This window comes from Paramormyrops kingsleyae, chromosome 3 (assembly GCF_048594095.1).
Source record: "Paramormyrops kingsleyae isolate MSU_618 chromosome 3, PKINGS_0.4, whole genome shotgun sequence".
Taxonomy (NCBI): Eukaryota; Metazoa; Chordata; class Actinopteri; order Osteoglossiformes; family Mormyridae; genus Paramormyrops; species Paramormyrops kingsleyae.
The window spans coordinates 29,913,314-29,933,896 of NC_132799.1; the positions used below are offsets into that span (position 1 = coordinate 29,913,314).

At 42.4% G+C, this 20,583-nt stretch overlaps 3 protein-coding genes across 11 annotated transcripts in view; all 3 read right to left on the reverse strand.

Annotated features, from left to right (window-relative positions):
* Nucleotides 1-90: 90 nt before the first annotated feature.
* On the reverse strand, nt 91-6,325 carry hdhd5 (haloacid dehalogenase like hydrolase domain containing 5). Of its 2 annotated transcripts, none has more exons than XM_023810465.2 (8): nt 5,439-6,325; nt 4,410-4,613; nt 2,528-2,640; nt 2,265-2,358; nt 1,989-2,022; nt 1,705-1,879; nt 1,402-1,590; nt 91-897 (listed from the first exon to the last, which is right to left on the reverse strand). In XM_023810465.2, the coding sequence occupies exons 1-8, from the start codon at nt 5,556-5,558 to the stop codon at nt 534-536; spliced, it is 1,293 nt and encodes a 430-aa protein (XP_023666233.1). In that variant the 5' UTR covers nt 5,559-6,325; the 3' UTR covers nt 91-533. The 2 variants fall into 2 exon arrangements, with proteins under 2 accessions (XP_023666233.1, XP_072566205.1); XM_072710104.1 differs by lacking the exon at nt 5,439-6,325 and adding an exon at nt 4,169-4,253 and having other exon boundaries at nt 4,410-4,607.
* Nucleotides 6,326-6,469: 144 nt separating this feature from the next.
* On the reverse strand, nt 6,470-11,812 carry ccdc77 (coiled-coil domain containing 77). Of its 5 annotated transcripts, none has more exons than XM_023810463.2 (12): nt 11,742-11,812; nt 10,968-11,034; nt 10,074-10,257; nt 9,269-9,411; nt 9,094-9,190; nt 8,837-8,900; nt 8,565-8,662; nt 8,327-8,475; nt 7,993-8,236; nt 7,752-7,877; nt 7,338-7,490; nt 6,470-6,860 (listed from the first exon to the last, which is right to left on the reverse strand). In XM_023810463.2, exons 2-12 carry the CDS (start codon nt 11,003-11,005, stop codon nt 6,714-6,716), a joined length of 1,443 nt encoding a protein of 480 aa, XP_023666231.1. In that variant the 5' UTR covers nt 11,006-11,034; nt 11,742-11,812; the 3' UTR covers nt 6,470-6,713. The 5 variants fall into 5 exon arrangements, with proteins under 5 accessions (XP_023666231.1, XP_023666228.1, XP_023666230.1 ...); XM_023810460.2 differs by having other exon boundaries at nt 10,074-10,260; XM_023810462.2 differs by lacking the exon at nt 11,742-11,812 and adding an exon at nt 11,588-11,735.
* Nucleotides 11,813-11,932: 120 nt separating this feature from the next.
* cacna1c (calcium channel, voltage-dependent, L type, alpha 1C subunit) overlaps nt 11,933-20,583 on the reverse strand; it is a 200,912-nt gene continuing 192,261 nt past the window's right edge. For all 4 annotated transcript variants that reach the window (XM_072710105.1, XM_072710108.1, XM_072710107.1 and 1 more), the window contains one exon: nt 11,933-20,116. In XM_072710105.1, the coding sequence (XP_072566206.1) occupies nt 19,727-20,116 (390 nt within the window). In that variant the 3' untranslated portion in view covers nt 11,933-19,726. The remainder of the gene's footprint in view (nt 20,117-20,583) is intronic.

Sequence of the window (20,583 nt, forward strand, 5' to 3'; positions counted from 1 at the left end):
TACCATCTGCCTGTAGGGTGTTGACAGGATTAAGATAACTGTCCTTTTAAACTGAAAGCGCGAAAGGTAAAGAACAAACGGTACACAACATTTTTCAAACAGGTTTTTTTATAAATCCGTCTGGTGTTGTAAAATCCAACCATAAACATTAAAAGACAAGTATTCCATCAGAAGACAGCTTTGTAAAAAGTACACCAGGCACACAAAACAGTTGGTAGTTTTATGGTATCTTAACAGTCATAAAAGCTCTAGTAATAAAACTAGATGTAGTAACATGTTAATTAAAACACAAATTATCTTGATGCAGAACGCAAATGGACTTTTACACTGAAAACATGGTGATCTGTGTGTGTGTACCCTGTATCTAAATGATTCCACATCTACGGTCTCCGTTTTGAAGACCTTTATTTTATACACGCGCTTGGCTGAGGTGACTATCAAGATGCTTCAGATTAAAGCGTCCATCCAATGACGGAACGTTAATGCAGAGGGCAGGCAACAGGTCACCACTAGGGGTCGCCACCGCGGAGGCCCTATTCCAGTTGACAGCCCTCCTGCTTGAAGACGAGCTCCACGGCTTCCTGGACGTCCTGAACCACAAAGGAAGGATCTGCCAGGCTGGGGTCGAAGCGGAAGTCACGGTGGCCATGGAAGACGCGCTCCGTGACAGCCTGCAGCGGGTCGGGCGGGAGGTCCTGCTGCTCGCGGCTGTAGACGCCGGTGCACACTAAGATGGAGCGGCAGCTTTCTGGTAGGTGCCCCCCTCCTTGCGAGCCCCCTAGCTTGGCCCCGCCCACCACGCCTCCCTTAACTTTAGCCTTTGTCTGGGCCTCGCGCGACTCCTGCAGGTAGCGGTTATATAGGTTAGCTCCGTAGATGTCCGCCATTGGATTGTCACTAGAAGAAGGAGGTGAAAACACATCAGTTCACAATCACAATCAGGCATGCTGGGGGGGGGGGGGGGGCTGAACACCTGCCCGTTTTGCCCGAACTATTTAATATGAACTTGTGCATGAGTTTTAAAAGGTACCAAGTGCCCTTTTAACCTTTGGGCACCTCTCGCTCAAAAAGTCTCTACATAACCCTGATCTCTGCAATATTTCATAGCTTGGGAAACATTTCAACCGGAGCCAAGTTATAATTGCAATTTAGGGAGAGAACCTTTCTCAGCTGCATATCTACAGAGTTTCTGAGACTGCAAGGGGCTCAAGCCCCTCCCGTTTCTACAGAATATACCAATGACATTTTTCCGGGGGGCCCAGAATTCCTTGCTACGACCCTGTTTATACCAGCACCTTAGTGTTGTTAACCACTATGCTATTGGTGACCATCATACTTTAGATATGATGCATGTTTTTTTCCAAGAATGTTTGGAAGAGGGATGTCCTGCCAGTGGCTCACCCTATGGCATAGAGCCGCTCCACAGGTTCTGTCCAGCCCAGCTTCTCAGCCTCCTGCCGAATCAGTAGCTCCGCGTAGTTGTATGTGACCAGACTAGGTTTGCCAATAAGGGCCTCATACTTCAGCTCACACCCTGTGATCTTCTTGTAGATGTTCTCCAGGCACACCAAGAACATGCCGTGACCAAACCTGAGTGAAGAAGGGGAGAGAAGGGAGGAGAAAATCATGGGAATGATGCTGGATGCTGTCGGGCACATCGGTGTGCACAGGGGATCGCAGAAACACTAAGGGCATCACGCTGACCTGGGGTTCCTGGCTTCGGCCATCCACAGGAGGTCCATGTTGCAGGCCAGTACAGGGATGTGAGGGTACTGCAGTGAGCCCACAGCGTTCCCCGGCTTCCCGTGGGTCAGGAGAACATCAACAATCAGCTGCAGGTTGGTCTCCCATCGGATTGGCTCCCCAAAAAGGATCACAGCTAGCAAGGCCCAATCAAATGAGCAGGAGAAGTAATTAGCAAGCAAAACTTTTAGATATCAACTATTATGCAAATGCGAAATGGTTATGATTGACAGGAGAAGTGTCACCTTCAATGGGAGGTAGGTCTTTAGATGGGGGTATCTGTAAGACATAACAAAATTTACTCTGTAGGTCAAGGGATTCAATTCAATTTATTTTTATATAACGCCTTTCACAACAGAATCGCCCAAGGCATTTTGCATGGGTGTGTTACTTCAACATCATTAGGGATCACCAGTACAATGGCTAACATAAATAAACCCAACAAGAGAATACATGAAATCTGAAACCTTAAACTGTGCCTGTGTAAGCATCAAATTCCTTAGTAACACCAGGTATCTTACCGTGCCCTTCGGTCTGCGATTGTGGTCAACCATATCCAGGAGCGGGTAGGCTTCCCTCAACATATCCACAGTCACCACGTTTTGGAAGCCCATACTGTGAGGTTCCAGGAGTTAAGGGCAAACTGGGTACACACCGCATGCACAACGTACACAAACAAACAGATCCTAAGAAAGATTTGTATGAATACAAATGACCCTGAACACTACATGGTCCCTGAGCACAAGTGCTCAGCTGAGACCGGAAACAATGCAGGAAGGGATACTTTTGGGCCACTTCCATGATTGGCCCCTGTCCCGACACCAGCACATGCTTGCTGTGGAACTTAGTGAAGATCCGTAAGGGACTGTGAGACAGTATCACCTGGTCCGGAGACACCTGTGTGGGAGGGGATTATGAATGACAGGTCAAAGTGGCTCCATTCTGTGTACTGAGGCCATTAGGCGCTTTCACACCGAAATTCCGGAACCTAGTTCCTGTTTAAGTCCCTGGGCGAACCTGGAATTTTTGTAGCTCCTGGCCACTTTTGTATGTTCCCACCACACAAGAGGAACTGGGACCTTTATGTTAAATAAGCATGGGAGACACAAAAAGCTCGTAGGTTAAACTTCACATATAACTTCATAAGAAACTGCACCCCCATGCCAAAACAACGGAGAATAAATAAGCCATTTTGTTAGTTATTGGGGGGATTGATCGTGATCAAAACAGGACAGAGCCTTTTATTTATATGACCTGTGACATGTTTATAATTCGTATCAAATCTGGCCAGCAAATCGATCTTTCATTTTCCACAGAATAAAAACGATGTAACGTTATCCTGCTAATAAGCTTGCGCTGGCAAGCTTCACCACCACCATTGCCCACATTAGACAAAAACCTATCGGCAATCAATCACATTTTGCAAGCTAAAAGTGTATTGATGCATAAAATGTAACTGAGGTAAAAAAAAATAACTATCCGCTCAATTTTTATTCAATGCTACTTCTCTTTTCCCTACTGCATAACTTCCAAGTTAGCGCCAGTGCTTGTGGTCAATCAGTCAGCAAGTTCAACGCGGTAAGAGCCTCCCCAGTAGTTCAGGTTTGAAGGAAAAGTACCTAGTTTAGAATAAGGACTTAAAAATAGTTCCAGAACTGCCTCCACTGAACTACAATCGGACTGAATCCCCAGAGAGAAGGGTCTGGCTGCAGAACACTGAGCGACCTCCAAAAGGAGGACCTTCATTGTGGGGCCAGAAATCACATGACCTCCATATCTGGGCCGGATATGACCCTACTGAAGAGAACTCAGAAGGCTGAACACATGGGTAGATAGCACCTTAGCCATGTCTGAATTCAGGGGCCGCATCCTTCTAAGGCTGCGTTCAAAGACCGAACATGATACAGTAACATGACAATGCTGTCCCATTCCAATGACTCCTTCAAAGGCGGTCTAGGAATGCATCCATTTTTTTGTTGGTTGTGAAGGATCTACCTAATGGATCCTTTGTAGTCCAACATATCCCAAGATTCATTGTGTGAAACTTTGAAGGATGAAGCATAGAAAGGCTACATAGACCGCCTCCTTCGAAAGATGCAGCCCCTGAATTCAGATACAGCCTGTGTTTCCATTAAAATTATGAAGACGGATATGTCTCATAACATCTTAAGCTACATAAAGGTGAGAATTTCACACTGAAATAGCTTATTTAAAATAGACTATTAAGCTACATTCCTGTAGATATAACGAAGTTATTAACAACTGTTCCCGATGCACTAATATTATCGAAATAGCAAATATATATTTTAAAAGAGACGATTAAAGTCAATTCCTAATGTTGCACTAACACCGTATCTAGCGCTATTGTGGAGATAAGACCCCCATTCCTGCAGTTTGTATGACGTCATGTCCTGACCAGACCCACAGTGGAGATTCGCCTAGTAGAGTTCTCCCAGTATTCTGCATCCAGATCCAGTTGTTGGGACGGTTTCGGAAATAGGTTCTGGTTCCTGGAAAAAAGTTTCTACGGTGTGAAAGCGCCTATTATGACACACGGACATTCTCCTCTAATGTCCGAAGAACACAAACATATTCCTCAGTGTAAATCATGACATTTAAATCCAGTCCCAACCGGTCATCCCATTTCACTGCCCCTCGCTCCTCACCTCAACTTCCAGCATGTGGGAAAGCTGTTCAGCCTTGGCCTGCCGCATGCAGTTCCCGGCATTAGTCACAAAGACCACCGGCACCCGGTACTTCCCATTCCTGTCCACCAGGTTCCTGAAACACTGCTTGGCGGCAGGAATCGGTGTCCGTCCACGGGCTAGAACCCCGTCGATGTCAAACAACAACCCAAACGAGGTTTGGTTCTGTTAAGGCACGAAAAGCGACCTTTGTGAAACTGGATCACAAGGATTCCCCATATGGCAGATGGTCACCAACAGTAAAGAGTTATACACATGGATCTGTGTTCAAAGTCTTTTCCAGATAAGTCACCCATGGAGTAATGGGTCCACATTCTACCCAAGGGACACTAAACCACATTATGTAACTAAAAAGCTCTTCAGGTAAAAATTAATTATCTGTTATAGTAGACTTCAGTATTAAAGTTCTAATGTCTTATGCTTGCGGAATGACACAAAACGTATAAAAAGATCTGCTAATAAATTAAGAGTCACTTTGTCTTAAAACAGGGGCAGGATCGAGGACAACATCGGCCACCGTTACATTAAACAGAAACTTAAATATTTCAATCGAACCAATTCAGTCCTTTCTAAATAGTTAAATAAGAGGGTCAAGGAGGTAAGCCGCAAAAAAACTAGTCGCACCAGTCTGACTTGTTTGAAACGGTGACATTTAGGACTCAGGGCATGCCGACATAAATGCTGTTAACGGACACTAGGCATAAGTGTATAACTTTTTCATAAATGACACACAGTCTTGCGATGGCGGAAGCACATCACATAAATGCCTCCATATACACACATCTAACTGGACAATAAAACTGTCTTGCAAATGACAAGTTGCTTTGTGATGCACTGCCAACTAATCATTTCATTGTTTCAAAGACTTGCATAAGTAACGCAATGCTGAACAATTTACCGGAGTAGGAAAAGTTTTGATGTCAAAAATCTTTTAAGACTAATGCTCTCGAATAGTGCCGAATGTGTAAAATGAAAGACGGAATGACTTACGTTGATATAGCGGCGATGAGTTCCCAAAGGTGTGCATCTTCGAGGAAACAAGAATCCGCCGGGTTTCACAGCCTGAAAACCTAACTTCAAAGCATTTAACTTACAAAACAATTCAGCCATTTCCCCCAGCGACAAACGAAGACAACTGTCACCTAGCAAAAAATATATAATTGCGTAACGCTACTACCTAACAGGCTTAATAAACAACTTCAGTGAGATTACAAAGGAAAGACGGGTATTCTTGAGCTCCTAAAATGACTCAATGACAATCGTACAATCAGTATTATTTTTTTACAACCCAGACCGTATCAGACTGTCAATAAAGTAACTTCAACTGTACCATATTTGCGCCTGCGTGTGTCATGCTAGACCAGTTCTGACCCTGGATCTGTACAATTGCGACGTGAAATCTACCACTTGTATACAATCTGACTCTAGATCAGTACATCAGCATTTCTACCCTAACGACAAATTAGTCATACTGATGTCGCGCCGCCGTAAGGGACCAATGAGAGCGCCAGAATGCACAAAACTACAACTCCCAGCATGCTCGGCGCACGTCACAAAACACACAATGGTCTACTGTTTCGTTTCTCTGATATCCATTAAGGACTTCATTTTCACTTTCTTCTCCCGCAAAGAAAACAATGGAAATTAATTATTAGTTAGATAAATTATATAGATTATGCGTATACATTTTTCCGAATCTGACCAGTTGTAAATTTTAAAAAGGAATTTTACTGAACTTGCCCCACTTAAAGGTAGTGGCCAGAATCTGCTTTAACCGTGATCTTTTGAAACACATGGCTACCTACTGCCGTATATATCTGTTGAAAAGAAGTGTACTTGAACTGATGCAGAAAAATATTTCATGGATTGATGTTAAAATGTTTTTTTTCGTTATCTCTCTATGCAATTCAGAAATTATGCAACAATAGTTAAATACAGCAGACGGTTTTGTCCGAAGTGATTTACATGTGAGGCAAATGGCACATTACAAACATACACGCTGTCAAAAAGTCAACGAGGCATTACTACATCAATTTATAGCTTTAATATAAAAACAAAGTTGAAAAATTCTATTGAAATTCAAGTTATTAAAAATCTTTCATAATAATTCACAGTAGTTTTCAAAATATCATAAAACAAAGATTCAGAAAGGCATAAAATTGTACCTATATCTTTTCAAACCTAATGCATTAATCCAAAGTGACAAACTGTGCTTTATAAAAGACAGCAGGTGTGTGGTGTTTGGGCCAATCGTGGTGGTACATCTCAGCAGTATCTCAGCTCGTTCTCCAAACCATAGATCTTGGCTTTGAGGGTCCTCAGCTCGCCCTGGACCTTCTTGGTGCGCTCATTGGTCTGTCGCACCTCATGTAGGATGGCCAAGTCCTGGTTTGGACCCACATTCAACGTCACCTGAACAGATGGACACTGTCTGACTGTGTGAAGCTACAGCAAGTCTCCACGCCATGAGACAGATGCACGCAGACTTATATATAGCCATTACCAGCTCAGCTTTTTAAAATTTAATTTATCTATGTTTTAACAGTAGGTTTATTTCTTAAATACAAAGATGGTTAAAGAAAAAAAAGCAGACTGCATTTAAAAGCTGAGTGGGTTTTATGGATAAGTAGAGAATATAATCTATCCAGTGTTGAACTGTACTGCAAGTGGCCACTGAACTTGAAAAAAGGTAAATGTATAAAAACAATGCATCACAATGCTTAGTGGCGCTGGGGGGAAAAAAATTACAAATCAGTTTGGCACCGTTTTGTATATTTAGGCCATGAATTAAAAAAATTCCCTCTAAACCAATGAACAGTTAGTAATGTTGATTAATAAACCAATCAATGGAAGGGAAGAGGAACACCAGCCAAAACGCTCTGGACTCACCCTGAAGAGCTGCTTCTCCACATCCTTCAGCTTCTGCCGCAGCTGCTTGATGTCCGTCCTGAAGCCTTCAACCTCCATGGCCCTCCTCTTCTCTAGAGCCTCGTAACGCTGCGTCATCGTCTGGAGCCGCTTGGCCATCTTGTCGGAGCGTTCCTGGAGAAGGGACATGGCCATGACAGCCAGGGGACAGTGACGCGTTGTGAGCCATTAGATGGCGCTCTTGGTTTGCTTTGGGGCCTAATTTGAGCGCTTGTTTTGAACAGAAAGTATCACCTATTGGGGTTAAAAACACAGCAAATGGTTCATGACACGTCATTTTGTTCCTCAATCCCGGGGGAGGTAGAGAGGCGAGACCAGAAGGTGACAGGAATCTGTACAGATTTCCAGAGTCCCCCTCTGTTCCTGACCTCTCACCTTAAAGATTTCCCTGCCAGCGTCGCCCTCCTCCCGAATCTGTGCCAGCTCCGTCTCCAGGCCCACGCACTGCTCCCTGTACATGCCAGCCAGCCGGTGTGTCTGCTTCAGCTCCTCCTGCAGCGCCTGGAGACATACGTCCAGCTGAGCCATCGCTTTTATCTTCTTCCAGGAGGATTTCTTTTAATTTATACCCTTATCCGGAAAACTGAATCGCTCGGTCTTGAACCAGGCAGCCTACCCTAATTTCCTCCTTCTGTGTCTGGTGTGACTGCAGTTCAGGAGTGGGTGTGGAGAGGACGGGGGCGCTGTAGCCCAGGGTCTGGCTACCATGGTGCTCCCTCAGCTTCTCCTGGCAGGAATCTAGCTGCCGCAGGAGCCGGTCCTTCTCCATCATCCAGCCCTTCTCCCGGGAACGGGTCTCAAACTTGAGCTGCAGGAAGTCCCTGGTGTTCTCGTACAGAAAGCTCTGGGTGCGCTGCAGCCTGACAACGACGGCAAGCAGAAGGTGGACATATTTCTACTGTTTGCTAACATCAGGAAGGCGAGTAAGAGGATGAAGAGTATGACCACACTTTTCAGTGAGCGCTGCGATTCGGTCCTGATCCCTCTGTTGCTGCACTTGGGACTCCTCTATGTGGATCCGTCGGTCCTCCTGCAATGTTTCCACCTGTTCCTTGGCAAGGCGTGTCTGCTCCTCCATCTGGGCCTGCAATGCCTCCACCTGGACATGCCGTGCATTACACTAAATGTGATGCACCAGTACAAGAAGCCACCCTAAATGAAATAGACACAGTTGCCGTATTTATATACCTGCAGCAGCAAAGTCTGGTTGTCCTTCTTGTACTGCTCACAGCTAACCCCGGTGTCTGTGCCCGTCACACATCTGGGCACCTTCCGCCGAGATTCTGCTGAGGAAATACATAGCGCTTTTAGCGAACAGTTCCTCACTGCTTGAAAGGTGCTACGTAAAAAGGCCTTTTTTCCATTTGAACAACTTAAGTCAACTTATGACCTTGGTCCACAAGTTCTCATCAGCAAGCAGATGTCTTTACAATAACAGCAGCAGTCTGTACAAATCAGACCTGTTTTTTCTGCCCTCCGCCGATCCGGAATCTTGGGCTGAATATTCTTTTGGGGGATGATGACCTGATGAAGCCAGAATGACAGACTGCTGAAAATAACTATAGATACAAGTTAAAAGAAAAAAAAGTCACACATGATATAGCAAACAGATCTTATTTAGGCTAACAGCTTCCAAGCCACAAATTCAGTGTCAGAATAATTATACCTTAAAACACCTTCCTGCCATTTGGAAGTAGGAACTTAGATGATTTCTTACCCTGTGTGGTGGCTCCTGGTGAAAATATGTGATCTCTCCTACATCTGGACCCACCAGCGCCAGAAGGTGCTGGATCTTCTTCCGGTCTTCCAGCTCCCTAAATCCAAACAGGGAAAACCCGTCAGCACATATGCCTACCGTTTAAACCGTGGCTTTTGGAGATGAAGATGCCCACCTGATTTTCAGCCGGTCGTTCTCAGAGTGGAGCCTGAGCGCCTGCTCCCTCTCCTGGAAGAGGCAGAGCTGCATATCGCTCAGGGCCTTCTGCAGCTCGGCAATCTCGCTCTCCCGCTGCCTGACCTCCCACTCCAGCTTGTGCTGCGCGGACACCACAATCCAGGCTGAGAAACGGCATTTTTCCACGGAGCCGGAGCATGTTCAAGTCCCACGTGTGACATTTCTGTGTCACCCCTGAGCGAGGTGTTCGACACAAACTGCTTCAGTGAGCAAACCTCATTAAGCAATAAAATGCAGTCAGATATTAATTATACACATGGATGGATGGATTAGATCAGCATTTCCCAACCCGTTCTTTGGGGAACCCTAGACAGTCAGCATTTTTGCCTTGCCATTGCTTTTATATAATCGCTTCTTCAAACTAATTTAGCATAATATGAAAGACATCCTAAGTAAACATTACTCAGTTTTCAAATGATCGTGTTTTATTGAAGGAAAAAAGGTCTAATTTTTCACGGCACAAAAGACAGGCAGGCAGACAGACAGAAGGACGCAGGCATCAGGGGCAATGGGGAGGTATGTGTACCCCTCCAATATTTAATTTGGCTTAATTCGTCCCTCCAACAAAATAGAACTTTACATTAAAATGATTAAGTTGTGCCCCACCAATGTCGAACTCTCGCCTAGTCATGGGATAGACAGGATGGATGGATGGATGGATACGTAAAAAACAATGGCATCCAAGTATAGTACAGACACGTGTACTACTCATCCTAGGGATGCATGGCAGTTTGGCCCAGTACCTGGTCCTCTGTCGTGGACCTGTGCTTCTCCAGCATCTGCAGCAGGTCCTCATGCTCGCTATCGAACTGCGCCACCTTCTGCCGGTAGAACTCCAGCAGCTCCCGCGAGGGGCGGAGGTGAGCCAGCCGCTCGGAAACAGGGGGCAGAGGGGAGTCGGCGTCCCGGCTTAAGCTGCCATTACTGCTACTGGGAAAGAGGGGCTCTGAGTGAAGCTTGTACCCCTAAGCTAAGCCACACCAAAGCAACACACACAAGATATTACACAGGCACTTAAGGTACTTGACCGTACTTGTGTTCCTGTGTACCTCTTTTGCATCATCTTCCATTGCCGAACACCGGTTCCAATACTAAGAGCAGAAGTACAAAGGACTGCAAAAATCCCCAGGTGGCGTTCTTGCTCCGCCACAAATATCAAAGATCCTTGCTAAACGAGACCAATCCCATGATTCACTGTGCCCCAAGTTCATTCTTCAGAAGCAAGTTAGCAAGACCACTCTTGCTAAGACCACAAGACCTCATTTTTGCTAGTGAGAAACACCTTTAGACAAATAGCAGCATATATTAAATATTCACCTGTTCCTATAAGCACCTGTCCATTGCAGGGTTGCAGTAAGATTGGAACTTATCCCACAAAACAGCATAAAACATGGTGCGCAACTGCCAGGCAATCACAGGAGGCACAAAAGTGTGCACACACACACTATACAATATACACTATACATTTGCCTGACCCAAATGTATATTTGGGTCAGGCAACCCACAACCATGATGGTGTCAGGTTAGTGTTACACACTGAACCACCGTGAAAGTCTGTTCTAGAATTTCTTAAGTATTAGGCCATACAAACAAAATGAAATAATAATAATAATAATAATAACAGCAGCAAAGCATACCACTGAAAATCTTGATCTCTGGTTGGTGGAGACTCCATTGCTTTGTATACCGAACCTGTAGGATAATCTGTAGGAGAGGACACATTAACACACTGACAATAATTCAATAGTGCAGCACATTCTAATGATAATGTAATATGCAAAAAAAAAAAAGTCAGGTGTTACTGGAACGATATTTTATTTAAAATGCGTCGGTATTTTCCATTACCATCAAAACACCAATACAGTAACAGTAGTCTACTAGTTAATTTCACAATAGATTAAATAAAGTGAAGTACGGGCGTCTACACATATATAGTTTAGAAAGAACCGGCAAAACCGCCTAAGTGCCGCAGCGAAATCAGCACCCGAAGTTTCGGCGTTTGATTGCTTTTGTCTACAACGCCCCCGTGCGTCTCGTTGCCATATCTACATCAGCTGGCAGTTTAAACTACGGTAACTGAAAAATTCGCACACAAAACACACACCGTTATTTATTTATTTATTTAACAGTGGTGATCACTTCATTTCCAAGTCCACCAGTTCTTTAGTATGACCGAAGCGTAATAACCTTGCAATTCATCCAGAGAAACAGTCCATCTAAGATATGTAGAAATGACCGTTACTAGCAAACCACCTACCTTTCAGATATTTTGGGAATTGTATTAACGATTATTAATTAACTAAACTAACTCTGTTCGATGAAACTCTTTAAAAATCTTCATCTTAGAGCTTTCTTAAAGCTATAACTCCGTGCCTTTCCTATCTAGTTTAAACTGTCTTGTGTAAACGTACCTTTCCCCGGAAATCTCCACACGTAGCAACGCCCCTCGTGCAGGAACCACTATGGTGTATGGGTAATGTATTTTTAATGTTAATTTGTAGTATCCACGATGTCTCTGTGGGTGGGTGGGTGTGCGTGCGCGCGCGTGTGGGTGCGTGTGTGTGTGTTTATCAGTCTGCAGAAAATCAAACAACACGGAACATTAGGAAATTCATTTTATTTTCAATTTTAATAACATCATTCCTTAGATAAAAATGCAATGTTACAGGAATATACATCAGAGATTAATTTAAAACTTGCTTCCAAGGACCATACAGTCTAAATATATTTTCCCTTTTTTTATTTACTGGTAGCGTGCGTTATAAGCAAGACAGACTCTGTCACCAAAGACAGACTGACAGTTACAGATACAAACTGTACATCACCTATTTACAAATAAACTTTTTGATAAATTTTTATAATTTTTTTTTTGAAAATAAGAGTAGAAAAGTGATTGGATTTTCTGATTTTTATTTTTTCTTTCCCTTTATATTTAAAAGAAAGAATTAAAAATAAAGAGAGAAAAATGGACAGTGGCAATGCAAAGATACCCAAGGGGGGGTCAGGCATCAGACAGCACAGGAGCTGCTCTGCAGGAGAAGGAGCTGGACTGAGGGAAACTTGTGTTTTTATATATAAATAAAACACTCTAAATGATTCCCCATCCAGAAAAGCTGTGTCATTAAAGTTGGTTCCTAAACTGCCAAGATTACTAACTTACAACAGCTTTTAATCAGGACATCTGCCTTTGGCTCTCCTCTTTATAGCCACTAACCACTAACAGTAATAAAAGTACAGTGAACAAAACATGGCGTCTTTAGGCAGTTTCCCAAACGTCCTCTGACCAAAGAGATGCTGAGACGTATGAGTCCTTTTCACATTTTGCCTGTTTTTTTTTATTTTTTTTTATTTTTTTTTTTTAAATGACAATCTGGGTCTGAGCTAAAAAGGCCAAGAACCCGGACCTGGAGTTATGGAAACAACATACTTATTTTTTTTGCCAGGAACTGAAAAGCAATTTGTGAGACAAATTCAGATAGAAGTTTTCCCAAATATAACGTTAAACTCAACATTCACATTTTCAGAAAAGCCTGCTGCACATCCTTAACATGGAACATCGCTTAAAGACCCCGTTGACCACGACATGACACCAAAACATTCAGATGGCTGTTTATTAACGTTAACAATCTGTTTCATGGAACCTGCCAGAAGTGGACTGTGCTGCCTCCAACCACCTGCATTTCATGACCACAAAAGGAACTTAGAGCTGGCGACTGATAACCAACATGCAAATAATTCAAATATCTGCAAATATTGATTATTGCATTACTAAAGGTGCAATTATCCTACTTCTGCAGATGACAATTATGATGTTAGGTTTAACAGTCATTTTGAAAGAGGATGCACAGAAATGTAATGCAGTATTATGTTAATAGACCGAGTGCAACGCGGCCTTTCATAAGTGTAGTTCTTTGAAATAGGAGACCTTTATTAGGTAATTACCCATATAACATAAGCAGGGTTTTATTCAAAGGGGATAGTAACTTATAATAAAGTGACTGATGACATGCTTTCATTTAATAAATGCATGCAAACATTCTGACATACCTTTCTTGACCAATCACACACAATCTTGAGAAATGCCAACCACAAGCTGCTGTACAGCATCGTACACTAGTTATGTAAACCTAACCGAGCTCAGACACACACAAAGAAAGATATGGTTTAAAATATGTATGTTTGTGGGAAACATTCACGTTCTATTTAAATACATGAAGAAGCATTGTTTCAAATAATGCCCTCGAAATATGGAATGCCCATATTATTCTTCATGTTTTTACGTACCTCTTTGTAGGAAAAAAGTTTAAGCGACAAAGAATTTTTAAAAAGTTGAATGGTGCCCTGAATTAAAATGAACTTTCTCACAAACTTTCCAGGGTTACACTTCCATGCAAATATGGGATCCAGTTGCCCGGAAACTTCTCAATATGATTTTAATGTGTAGCGGTTCATATTTCACGCTTTCCCCCCTAATATGATACACTAGTGTGCAAATACAAATAATGTCTGTACAATAATAATGAGGATATAGAAAATGACTGAAATGAATTTTTGCTCATTTTTTCAAAAAGGAAAATTTGGGCCATTAATATAAGTGTTGTCACTTTTTGGTTCTGTTACAAAAAGAAAATAATATATTTTCAAAATATTTCTGCAAAATATTTTACTGTAGACCAAAATAATCAGTAATCCATGTACAAGAAAAATTAGTGTGTTTTCTTCTATGCCAATAGGGGCATCAATACTACAACACAACCTTTTCAAAACTATTCAGGCACCCCAGTAAAAGGACAGAAGATAAAAGACAACAACCTCTGAGAAATGAATATTATACAACACACACCATCTAACTAGTTTCCTCCCCGCCCGTATTAAGTCACACTAATTAGGTCACAATGTTTATCATCAAACCTTTGCGACAATGGAGTCACATTCCCATACGTCTGAATGAATGGTAACTCAAGCCATCTCTAACGTACTATCAAAGACATAAAATATGGTATGTCTCATAATCTTACAGTTTTGGTACTATATTAATTAAAAATGTCTAAGAGCAGGTAAATGGTGCATTTTTTTGCACCACATTCTATGATTTAAGACCAGGCAAGAGAGCTCCCAGTACCGCTAAATCACAGCGACCTGCATCATAAGGTCTTTGTCAAACACCCTGTCCTTTCAAGCGGACAGGAAAAGAATGGAAATGGCTTTTACTCATACGAAAAATAAATTTTTGCATTTTTTGGTCTATTCTTTGCAGCCACCCAGACCTTCCCTCTCCCTCGGTGCTTTTTAATGACTGCCTGCGATATAAACTCAATATCCCAAACAAGTCAGATTAGCAGAAGCCCAGCAGTCCATCGCCTTGCCAAAGCACACACTGCAAAACACGTTTAACGAGCTCAGACTGTGCTTCTGAGGAAAGTGTGCAAGGATTTTGGCTACAAAATTTTTTTTCCAGAGGTTTGATTTTCCCCATCTGGTGCTCCCCATGGACTGTACCATGACAAAGAAGCTGGGTGGGCAATGGAGCTGCAAAATGTGCAATAAACAATGGTTTAGCCGGATACACTCCTCACATGTCACTTCTCTAATAAAACTAGCTAAGTCTCTATGCAAAACCTTGAAAATGTTGATTATCTTCGTAACAATTTACAGATCCTCTCTGCGGTGATTTTCACACTCCCCTGAGGAATTTAACATAACCTGAAGAGTCTAAAAAGTCAGCAGAGAGGGCTATCAAATAGCTTATGATGTGTCAAGGAATAATTCTATAATATATTCAGTATCCACTCCCCGATCATCTTAGCCACTTCCTTAATAAGTACATTCTCAAAATAATAAACGACAAATCTCTAATCCCAATGTTCCAAGCAACTATACACAGCATTGAGACGTGACACTTTATATATTCTGTAAAAAACATACAATCATTCGCTATTGAAATGAGGCGGTAAAGTTCCAAAGTGACAAATGCAATCATTTCAACAGGACCCGTACACCTACTAAATATGCCAGCCAACGATTCTGGACAAAGGGCATCCTAATATGGAGGCTCTACTTAAATTATATATGTATCCATCATTTAAAATTATAGCGATGTGTTTTTTTCTTCGATTTTTATACAATATATATTCCTTTCACAATCTGAGTGGATTGTCGTCTTCATAAAAGTTCATAAAGCATATAAAGTGGGTATTAGATCATAACATCATAGTGTCTTTTTAACTTATACCAACATACTGAATTAACCCACAACGTTCACATCCTTTCAAACAGAACAGCCACTCGGTTAACATGTCGAGAGCAGCGCAAAGACGAGTAAATGACTGTTACTAAGTAGCCTACAGAACACCGAGCAGACAGAGACCCCAAAATATAAAGAACAGAACAGACATTGTTCGACTCTGTGCCTTCTTTATACATGCTTTTGCACTAAGGCTAAAGAAAACTCAACAGACAATACCTTTTCTTCACCAAAATGTTTTTTGCTTTCTTGAAAATGGGAGAGTTGGATAAATTTGCAGATTTTGTTTTACATTCGACAGAGCCTAAAAAGTGCTGACCATCTTTTGCGATAGGTCACTACATCTTGAAACTGTCCCTTGAATAACATTTATATTATCTACCGTTTTAAACACACTTTAGTCGTAGTACAGCATTTACATGTTATATAACACACATATTCATATCATTGCGCTCCTCGAACCTTTTCTGCAAACCACTGGTTATCCCTGAATGAAACGACTCCATATAAAAACCTTGAGACATTTACACCATTCCCAAACAACTCGGTCGTCTCAAACCGTAGCTGGGGAGTAAAGGTGGGGTGACTGAGGGTGGGGCACATGGGAAGTAACGTATATGTGCGTGTTTTTGTCAGTGTCTGTGAGTGAATCTGTGTCTGCATCTTAGAGGAAGAAGCCTTTCACAATGCCATTAATTGAAAGAAACAAATAACAGTCCTTGATGAAAATCCCGCTCCGCTCCACCAGCAAAAGGAAGAAGTTATGAAGGAAGGTTAAGGAGAAAGAAATCATGCCGCTGAATAAAAGTAATTTACCGCCGCCTTAAAACTGTATGAACACAAGATATGCAAAATCAGATTACGTTAAACATCCTTGTAGTGCTTACTAACTGAGCTAGAGTATTTACATTTCTGTACGTGTCTCTATTTTACAGAACAGCATGAAGAAAAATAAAACAATTAATTCTCTTTAATTTTATTTGTGTTCCTTCCCCAGTTTTTAAAAAAAGCAGTATTATTTCAAAATTTAACTTGGCACACTAAAATACTAAAATGAATCCCATGCAATTAATATACAACTAGTGAGTTTAATTAACATAAGTAAAATATTATAAGTTACAGAAGGAAAAACAGAAGTAAATTAAAACGCCTGACAAGATATTTTAAATACTGAAATGCACCTGATTTCAAGTATAACAGGTTTCTTCAATTTAAAGATCTGCAACTTAATAAAGTCTGAATATATTATCTATGTCACTTTTCTATATTCATTTTCATACAGCTAGTTTTTGAGACTCGTTTACAGTCATATATATGTTATTGCATTGTTTTTGCATATCTTGTGGAATGCGCTTGCGCACCCACGTGCTTCCTCCTTGAACCCTGTGCGTAAGCGAGCGTGACACAGCACGCGCCCACATCGCACCGAGCTACCATCATCTTTTAACACACAAAGCCACAAAACGGTCAGCCACAAAACGGTTCAGCCACTCGGTCATGGATGCCACTTATCCATAAATTATGGCACAACCTGCTTTGGAGGAAAAAAAAAAAAAAGATAATCAAAGAAACAGGATGGAATGGTAGAGGATAATCCACCTGCATGGCACAAGGCAATATACTTTGCATTTCTTTGTTTTGGGTGTGTGGGTTTCATTTTAATGTAAACATCTACCAGTTGCAACTCACTGAAATCATTGTGAAACAGTTGAAAAGCTGAGACACCGTAGCCCCATCAAACACATGGTGGTTGAAAAGAACCTAAAGAGAGACGTGTGATAAGGGAATTCTCTTACAGATTCAGAAGCCCATTGTGATAACATGCCCAGAATAGATCCAGACAGCATTGCAATCTTGACGGTCTTGTTGCTGATAAGGAACGAAAATAGAGTAAAAGACCCTGGACAAAAATCCCAAAGATGGGTCACGCGATAATGCAGACAATTCAGTAGATGACCCTGAAATGACTGAAAACCGAACAATGTACTACACATCATACTGCAACAGTTTGTGAAATGCCAGCTACCTCAAGCTTGCTGTAGAATTCCTTAAAAAACAAACAACAGTTGCAGGTAAATTGACACAGCAAATAATAATTGTACAAATGAAAGTTTCACTCCTCTTTTACACGCTGTACACAAATAGAAAAAAAACCCCCAAACATAATCATAACAGCAAAGCAATATTGTTTGTAATGTGACCCTCGAGTATCATACTTGCATAATTGATCTGTACGTATGACTCACGAAATCTCTCTGGCACTATTTCATTGTTTTTGTGAACTTATACTGGTATACGTATACATACAGTGCTGGACAAAGGTAAGGGAACACCCAACAGAAAAGTATAATAATAATAATAATAATAATAATAATAATATAGCCCTGTAAAACCATAACAGTTCTATGAAAATAATGCAAATTGGGCGACTCTGCTAGTTCTAATGTGAGCGTCTGCTAACTCCAGTCCAAATTCATCTCAATGACGGGAAACGACACGAGTCAGTCAGGGTCACAAGCCGCGCTCACGTCACGCTCAGCTCAGCACTTCCCGCGTGGCACATCTAACCGACCTCAGTAGTTCACATTTCTTTTTTTTCTTTCTTTTTTTTTTCCTTTTTCCGAGAGGAACAATTAGGATGTTAAAGCAGCATCATAGCAGTGGAAGCATGTTGGTCTGTTTTCCTGGTGTGTGAGTGGGTCCATATGAAAATTACATCAGACTTTGGCTAACCTTACTTAACCTTTAGGCATATGTTTAACAGCAAGAAATATTCACCCACTCCAAATACAATTTGTTGCAGGGAAAAATAATAATAATAAATAAATAAATAACAATATGAAAGGTGCATACAGAGAGAAAGTTTCCCACTTAAATACAAACACTAAATCCTGCGGCCACAGGTTGGTTTTCCTAACTTCTTAAATCTCCTAAATAAATCAAGCAAGAACTGATTAAGGTCAACAACCAAATTTGTGGAACGTAAAGTTAAACAAAACCATGAGAAATACAGGCTGCTCTCTAAGTTTCGCACAACACTGCACTGTATAAATATACTACCTATGGTTTTGATTTTGATGCGAATGCGATTGGCTGCTCCGATTGGCTGCTCCGATTGGCTGCTCCGATTGGCTGCTCGAAGCCACGCACTTTCACTCAGGCAGTGAGGAGCGCAGAAGTGTTGGTCTCCAGCCTTAGGTACTGAACATCCTCCCCTCTTCCCCCGGAACTAGATGCAGGTCAAGTCCAGGAGGAGCCTAAAGCTACAGCTAAATCCACAAAACCAAGATGTCAACGGAAATGAAGATGGAATGAAAAGTGGAGGTACGTGGCAGCAGGTGGCGCTGTGCCTTAGGTCCAGACTTAGTTCTGCCCCCCTCCAATTCTTCCTGTGACAGACAGGAAGTGGCATGGGGCAACAGATGGCAACAGCGAAAAGAGAGCGGAGACCAGGGTGAACACCGTGTCCTGCATGCCAGCTGTCTCTCCGTTGAAGTATCTCTTCATCTCCAACTTTTCTGTCTCCTCTGCCCAGCGTTAGTTTTACTATCATTTTTCAAAAATGAATTGGTGCCCAAGGGTTGGAGAGGGAGGGGCAAAGGACCATACCCTCTCCATGATCCCACCCTTCTACCTGGCCTCCGGATTCTCCTCCCTGTCTTGTTTCCTGTGCTGGTTACCAGCTCCAACAGCTGGTTGGCCTGCAGTTTTGAGCACAAGACTGTATAGGTTGGGAAGAAAAGGGACTCGTCTTCCTCCTTCCCCAGTAGCACGTATGTAAGACCAACGCTGATGCCTTAACAGCCTGTAGAAACTGACCAGCACAAACTGTCTCCCAGGTGGGCTTGCTGTCCGGGACGCTTCTGCCTGGTGGCCAGAACAACAAGAGTCCAAACAAAACAAGACAAAGCAAAAAACAAAATGAAACAGAATTATTCATCCCACCCCCCACCCTCTATTTATCAAGAGCAGAAAAACTGTGAGGCACTTTTGAAACACACCCGGAAACACACTCACACAAAAACCAGGAATCAAATCCCAAATCATAATAAAGAAATAATGAAGCCCATCGAGCTGTTGGCCACCAAGATGCAGTCACATCCAGCAGAGAGAGAGAGAGAGAGAGAGAGAGAGACCTCTGCATGGTTAATCCTACAAACTGGTGACGCAGTCCATGTCCTCGTCGTCCAAGAACCCAAAATCCCGCGACCGTGAGTCAGCCGCCAGAGGACCCTCCCCTTCCTGCTCTTCCGCCTCCTCCTCCCCCATAAGGTGGGCCCTAGGCTCCTCCCCCTTTTGCCCACTCATTGCCCCTGGGGGCCCCTCGGTCTGGACGGGCCGTTCTGTGCTGTGGTCCCTGCAGTGCATGAAGGGTGGGAGGCCCCCGTTGGAGCTGGGCTGGCTGTTGCTGTTGAGGATGCTGTCTGCAGCACTCTCCATCTCCTCGATGGTCATGTCGCAGGCGTCGGCCAGCTCCTGCTTGGTCACCTCGATGAAGGAGGGGTCCTGTGCGTAGTGGCCAAGGCCCTCTGATATCAGCACCTGTAGGGGGGGCAGCATGGCAGACACCAGCTCAGTGTCCACATAGACTTAACCGCAAGCCTTGCAAATCCTAGTGCAACACTTAATAAAATCTTTATCCATCACAAACTAATAAATCGATTAAAGGCATAAAAACAGAAATGTAAACATGCACATTTAAATTTTAGGTTTTCCTTGGTGTTGCACTGCAATTCCCTTTCTGTTTCTTATTGAATGCATTTTGTACTGTTGATCCCGATGCGAATGTCGCCACCCTGTGGTCCACTAATGTAAATACACTAATTCTTATGTCAGTTTTAATTTATTGTGCTACTCTGTACCAGGATGCTAGGGGAACTGTATTCATATTTAAGAATCCCCAATTGGTGCTGTAATTTATTTCCACATTCCATAAATACATATTTATATTTATCTGATTTTATATGTGAATTTAAACTCAAAATGACAATCTTAGTTTAATCTACTCG

What these genes read in the sequence shown, in the direction of transcription:
- hdhd5 (XM_023810465.2), bottom strand. Translation starts at nt 5,558, where the DNA reads ATGGCTGAATTGTTTTGTAAGTTAAATGCTTTGAAGTTAGGTTTTCAG. An exon ending in ATCATGGAAGTGGCCCAAAA is followed by an intron (nt 2,359 to 2,527) that starts GTATCCCTTCCT and finishes GGAACCTCACAG; the next exon opens with TATGGGCTTCCAAAACGTGG. An exon ending in AGACCTACCTCCCATTGAAG is followed by an intron (nt 1,880 to 1,988) that starts GTGACACTTCTC and finishes GGGCCTTGCTAG; the next exon opens with CTGTGATCCTTTTTGGGGAG.
- ccdc77 (XM_023810460.2), bottom strand. Translation starts at nt 11,005, where the DNA reads ATGGAGTCTCCACCAACCAGAGATCAAGATTTTCAGTG. An exon ending in AGAGATCAAGATTTTCAGTG is followed by an intron (nt 10,261 to 10,967) that starts GTATGCTTTGCT and finishes CCTCTTTCCCAG; the next exon opens with TAGCAGTAATGGCAGCTTAA. An exon ending in TGGAGAAGCAGCTCTTCAGG is followed by an intron (nt 6,861 to 7,337) that starts GTGAGTCCAGAG and finishes CCATCTGTTCAG; the next exon opens with GTGACGTTGAATGTGGGTCC.